Genomic DNA, 6847 nt, shown 5'->3' with positions numbered 1-6847 from the left:
AAAGTATGCCTCTTTTTATGTATGTTCTTGAGGTGCAAAAAAGTGAAGTGCCAATAATGATGAATATGTATGGACACTACCTAAATTAGTCCCATACTCAGGAAATGAGCATTGAGGCAGATGTGGGAATCCTGCATTGCCACACAAGACAAGTTCTTAGGGGAGGTGGTTCGCTGTTGCCTTCCTCTGGTATGTCATAAAGTTTCAATTGTATACCTGTGTTGTGTGGACAACTGAGCTGAGTGCTTGGACAGTGTAATCTTGTGCTGTGAGTGTAAAGCAGTGTTGTGGATGAATGGAAGGGACAAGGTGAAACCCAGGGCTAGCACCTATCATTCTGCACCGAGGGGACCGACAGGATTTAAAATCCACATACAATCGGCAAATCACCATCAGCTGTGTCAGATGCTCTGACTTTATGAGACACTATTGAGAGGCTTGTACTGGGAAATTAAACCAGGACACGCGCACAAAGTCTGGCAATGAAGAACTGGTCACCACCATTTCTCCTCGCCAACAAAATACTAGCAATGAAAATTTCTTCTGTCATCAGGACTGGAACCAGATACCCCAGGGTGCATAAGCAATCCCAGCTGTGAAGCTGGGTTGTATGAGAAAAAAAAAAAAAAAAAAAAAAAAAAAAAAAAAAAAAAAAAAAAAAAAAAAAAAAAAGAGTTGTTGAGTATGATACTAACCATACATTGTGCATGGTGGGATCAGGAATGGGTAACTTTTGAGAAAAATATATATATTTTTCATCAAATAGTATTATAATTAAACTTTTATTGTTTTGTATTATGATTGACTATTGTGGTTACTGCAAGTCATTTTCTTATATTACTACATTCAGTTTACAAGCTATATACAATACTCAAAATGTGCATAGTCTTTTTATAACACTATTTTAGGAAACATGATTCACAGAAATTCATAACACATGCACTCCATAGATATTAGTTACTTAATGTAAAATGACTAGTTTATGATTGAGTTGAACTTTGTTAGCAATATTTCTTTTTTTAACAGACCAGTGTTCAAATTAAAAAGCTGCCATTGAATGATAATATGTAGTAATTTGCACAGTCTTAAAAACAGGACTGATTAGTCAAAGTATTCAAATAGATAAAACTGGATATCTATCTGATTCATGACATTGATTCAAACAAAAATCTAGATTATACTCTTGGAAAACAAATGGTACAACAGAAAGATACAAAAAGTTGGAGATTTATCTTATCACAGTTGACTAAGCACCTTTTGGGGAGTAATATACTTATTTACAGCACTTCTTTCGAACAATAAATATATACATTTTACACAGCGGCATAACAAATAGTTACTTGTTTTCACTTACAAACTTAACAATTTTGGTATATTTTCTATAAATTTTATAGTCTAATATTGTGAAGTTATTAACAGGGGAAACAGAGTTGCAAAATGTTCTGGAAGAAATACTGTAGCTGTGCAGTGAAACATTTACAAACAACACTGTAGAGGAGCATGATTTTACATTTTGCACTTGTCATCATAAATAATATTTATTCCTACTTATTCTACAGAAGTCTTTGTACAGACAATCCACAATCATAGTGTGTACAGAAAGTAGCAATAATGATATGTTTTTGTGTTCAATATTCTAATGTAGTATCCTCCTGTTTGGTTAAAATGTCATAACAGAGAAATTTAGTGTTTCCCTGAGCATTTGGAATTTCTGTTTTTATTAGCTAATGCTTATTGTCTACCAGACACAGAACCTTATTTCTAACTGATATAAATTTACAGGCATTGTAAACAGAAAGAAGTGTGTGTGTTTTTTTTTATTGTAACAGTGTTTTGAATTTTCATCCTTTAATCCTGGTCAATCAAAAATTGCCATCTTTTGGCAAATAAATGTATAATGTTAAAGCTAAACCAAGCCACATATTTTTTCCTTTAACATAACAAATTACATCTAAAATCTACATATTTTACATTTGTTTGAAAAATATCTGGTATTTACAGTTTCATTACCAACAGTCAACTCTGCATGAGTGGTTAAGTAGAGAGAACTATAACAATGGCTGCATGCTTCAAGGTGTAAAAGAAGCAATGCCGTATCCAAGTCAAATAATGCTGAAATTGGTCTCTCAGTTTTATGGCAAGTTTGTGCAAATGCACATAGTAGTTGATAAGCTCTGTCATCGCAAGCAAGTGTCAAGACAAAGGTTCCCTTGTTGTGTTTGGCAGAAGTAGACACAGGAGCCCCCCTCCTGAAACACACATGTTATACATTCCAAAATGTGGGCCAGTAGGTGAAGCAACAAACCATAACAAATAAAAATTAACAAGATAACATTCAACTTAAAAAAGGTAACATACCCTTGTGAAATAAACAGAAAATACAGTTTCATAGCATCTTTCAATCTGAATGTCTATAACTAGTTTCCTTTTTAGAATGTTGCTTTCAGCTAATGTTTCTTGCTTGTCCTTTTGAAAAGCACATAGAAAAAATATTTAGTTTGTTCTTCTTCTTTCCAAAAATTCTTCATTCGGTCATTATGGGTCTGTTATTCTTTTTATGTCCATGTATTTTTGAGTTTCAAAACTCTTTTTGGCCACATTCACAGACATGAACTCACGGAGGCAGATCTGTCTATACTGTAGTCCATGTAGTTGCCAGTTGATCAGTAGCAATGTTTGTGAGATTCTTTTGGGCGATTGTTAGTCATCATGCTTTGGTTTTCAGATCTTATTTTCAATGTCATGTATTCATGTTATATGTTGATAAATATCTGGACATATTGTGTGTGCAATGTAACTAAATCATCCCATTAGGGAATACAGTTCTTCTGGGTATTTGTGCAACCAGTTGCCATCTTGGGTCAAAAAATTTTACTCAAAATAAATCACTCTACTCTGTCCGTGGTACGGGCATTAATAGTTACTGATGATGTCTCTAATACATTGTGTGCTTCTAAGAGAATGACTATCTGATAGTAGAGAAGCTTGGCTTTTGTGAAAAAAATACTTCTTATTGTAGATGTTCCACATAACTGTGTAAGCTTTACACACTTTTTATGCATAGATTTTATTGGTCTCTCTGTCACTGCCAGTGTTAATTTCATCTAAGTATTTCAAGTGTTTTACCCAAGTGATGTTATCTTTGATTAAACCCTTAAGTACTAAGTAAAATTATTACTATTATTAGTGTTGTTATTATTAGCTTACTTCATAAATTAGGGCAAATAGGAATAAGAGGTGTGACAAAGAAGTGGTTCAAATCATGCTTGGAAAACAGAGTTCAACGAGTTGAGATATCACAAGTTTCAAACAATTCCCTTATAAAACACCTGTCTGACCCGGAAAATGTGAATATAGGCGTCCCACAGGGAAGTGTATTAGGCCCAATATTGTTTCTTATATACATTAACGACTTCCCACAAAGTATCAGACATGGCGAAAAAATACTTTTTGCTGATGATAGCAACATAGTAATAACAGGTGAAAATCCAACACAACTGTCAGAAAGAGCAAACGAGGCTCTCAATGATGTCCACAACTGGTCATTAAAAAATAAAGTAACCCTAAATGTAAAGAAAACTAACTATATTAACTTCCAATTGAACAAAAAACACAATGCCACTAGAATAAAAGTTAATAATAATGAATTAGAATGTGTAACAAGTACTAAATTCTTAGGGATGAATGTAGACAGCCAACTGAAATGGACAAACCATGTCAACATTTTGGCAAAGAAATTATCCACAGCATGCTATGCTCTTAGAATCCTTGCATCGGTATGCAATAATACCTGTCTTAAAATAACATATTACGGATATCTACCCTCAGTCCTCAGCTATGGGATCATGCTTTGGGGAACAAGTGCCAGTAACATACAAACTGTGTTCAAAGTACAAAAAAGAGCCATAAGGATAATAACAAATAGCAACAACAGGGCCCACTGTCTAGAATTATTTAGAAAGCTAGGAATTCTAACTGTTTCTTGTGAGTATATCTTTCAGAACATAATGTTCATTAAGAAAAATCTCAACATGTACAACACAAACAGCCTAATACATGACCATGAAACAAGAGCTTGTCACCACATCCATCTAGATAGAAAGAACAAGGCAAAGACGCAAAAAAGTATATTTTACAATGGGATAAAACTGTACAACAAATTACCACAAGAAATTAAAGAAATAAATGAGCCCCTCACTTTCAGACAAAAGCTTAAAACCTTTTTAATAAGTAAAAGTTGTTATACTGTAAAAGAATATTTAACATAGATTTAGATTATTAGCAACATATGACATTATCACCAAAATATTATGTAATTATAAATATGTGTATGACTAGTTATAAAAACTACACAAAATATGAGAAACCTGTTTAATTGTAATTGTAAATGTGTGCTCATGTGTTGTAATCTGACGACATCCATACAATATTTATTGTTCCATGGATGAATAAATAAATAAATAAATAAATAAAGCTTACTTGTATGTGGCTAATTTTTAGCTTTTTCTAAAACTTACCGATTAGAAGGCATGCAACAATGAAGGTTGGTGCCGGACAGTATAGGTCCAGCAGCTGTGCAATTACAATGTTTCCTATTATTCCACCTAACCTAGCTGCCACCATAGATACAGCAACACCTGTGGCTCTGAAACAGTGATAATATATCAGGAAATATTGAGTACAAATTGTAATTTGTACTTCTTACAGGCATATGAAATGTAAAGCATAACAGTATATTAAATACCCAAGAAAGATAAGCTGTTTATTTTCATGAAAACATGTTCCCTAAAATGCACAGGTTAATGTTAAGACAGAAAGAGAAATTCTGAATAACTTTCAGTTTTCAAAATCATACCCTCGAAAGTTTATGAAGAGAACATAGAATATCTGTGACAATGTAAGTTTAAATTATTAAAAGATGGGTGCTATTTGTGCACTAAGAAGACTGACTGACATTTAAAAAAGTTGACTAAAGTTTTTCCACAAGTCGGTAACATTTTCATATAGTATGGTTAGTATGAGCTCAAAATACACAATACAGATGTTCCATACTTCTTGCAAATTTAAAGATGGAAGTAAGATTAGTGTTTGCCTGTTATGAATCCTGTTGTACCTGTAAATAATACAGGGATCTTAAATATTCGACTGAAAGGCTGCTACACACAGATTTCTGCACCCACTCTCCCGTCACAGGTAGCTTTTATGTGATGATTGAAGCATTCAGTTCATTCTCTCTCCTTGCTCTCCTGCTTCACTTCCAGTTTTAATGTTTTATATTAATATTTTGCCAAGTGGGAGGACACAATGATTAAAAAACTGGACACACATTTAGCTTGAGGAACACGAAATCCCATCTAGCTGTTTTGATTGGGATCTCTGTTGTTTCCCCATCTCTCTTTAGGTATATCACAGGGCAGTCCCTCCTTCAACAAGGCTGCAGCTACCAACCCCCTCCCTCCCCCCTTTCCCAATTTCTCCACTTCTTGGCCAATTAAATCTCATTCTACATCCCTTCCTATCTTGCACTAAACTTTGCACTTCCTACATAACTGCAACACCCAATATCTGCTAGTGTTGAGCATGTTCTAGTCTTGGTCTAGTTCTGCTATTTTTCCCTCTACTACTCTTTCCAGAACCAAGTTAACTATGTGTTCTTGGATGACACAGCAGCTGTCCCAAACTTCTCGTAAGGGTCTTCCATAGACTTCTTTCCCATCTTCTCTTTTTAGTACTTCTCCATTTCTTTCTTTATCTTTTCATTTCCTTTTTAACATTGCCCTATCTCAAAGGCACTCAGTTTTTGCCTCTCCAGATTTCCAATCGCCCACATTTTGCTTATTAGCAGCACTGATCTCTAGAGTCACTCTTTGTGCAATTTCTTCCTTGTTTGCATACCAACAGCTGATGCCACCAGAGTTTTATTTTTAATTGAAGAAAGCTTTCTTTATCTATGCCAATCTATTTGTAATATCACAATCCTGTCCCAGCAACAAATGTAAAACTAAATTGTGCACAGAAACAGTTGTTGCACCATGGAGTGAATTACTGTCCTATGAATTAAATTATTCTACAATACTATAAAAACTTTTATTTGAGCATAACTAATGCTGTAATTGTACACTGTTGACATTGTCCATGCACTTATAATCACACGTTACAAGCATAAAAAAGGTTGTATTTTAGTATTCAGCTTTTATGGTCAGCTGACTTTAAAACATTCAAGCAGTCTTTACTATTTTTCAGAATGAGTAAGTAACATGGTAAAATCATCAAACCCCAAGAACATACAAATAAATTATTGTAACTATGCAAGAGTACCTGCCATTATTATGAGAAGAATTCATAAATGGAAACATTGTCATATACACTAAAATGTCGGTTACCTGAGGTGTGTCGGAAAAATTTCTGTGATGAGACAGTCAAGGGCTGCATTTCCACAGCTTATAACACCACTAAACACAGCAGACACTGCTAAGTTTTGCTTGGAATTGTATACAAAGTACATTCCAACTGCACATAAGCCTGATGTGAATGTACTGAAAACTGAAACATAAAGATGATTCTTAGCTATCAAGATGTGAAATGATATAAAAGAGCTGTTACTTATATCAAAATAGCCAATATTCTGTTTTAAACTCCTGCTGTTATTTACAAATACTTACTAGGTACAAGAAGTTGTTATTTTATGAAATTTTAAACATTCTACACATACAATGATTTTACTTTCAGGTATGTTGTTATTATCACATGCATCAAAATTATTAGCATGACATCTTACAGTCTGTATATTACATCTAAATTCAGTTCACACAGTAGATAGATATGTGCATTATTTTAAGATCACTGT

The 6847-nt window shown here is 33.9% G+C and overlaps 1 protein-coding gene across 2 annotated transcripts in view; it reads right to left on the bottom strand.

Moving 5' to 3' along the window:
* Positions 1–805: 805 nt before the first annotated feature.
* The window catches only part of LOC124804885 (synaptic vesicle glycoprotein 2B), a 391228-nt gene continuing 385186 nt past the window's right edge, over positions 806–6847 (bottom strand). For both annotated transcript variants that reach the window (XM_047265251.1, XM_047265253.1), the window contains exons 11-13: positions 6384–6543; positions 4518–4645; positions 806–2249 (exon numbers count right to left, since the gene is read on the bottom strand). In XM_047265251.1, the coding sequence (XP_047121207.1) occupies positions 2194–2249; positions 4518–4645; positions 6384–6543 (344 nt within the window). In that variant the 3' untranslated portion in view covers positions 806–2193. The remainder of the gene's footprint in view (positions 2250–4517; positions 4646–6383; positions 6544–6847) is intronic.

The sequence above is a fragment of the Schistocerca piceifrons genome, chromosome 7 (genome assembly GCF_021461385.2).
Source record: "Schistocerca piceifrons isolate TAMUIC-IGC-003096 chromosome 7, iqSchPice1.1, whole genome shotgun sequence".
In the NCBI taxonomy this organism is placed as follows: Eukaryota; Metazoa; Arthropoda; class Insecta; order Orthoptera; family Acrididae; genus Schistocerca; species Schistocerca piceifrons.
Note: the sequence above shows the minus strand (reverse complement) of the source record. Positions and strands in the feature narration are given on the sequence as shown.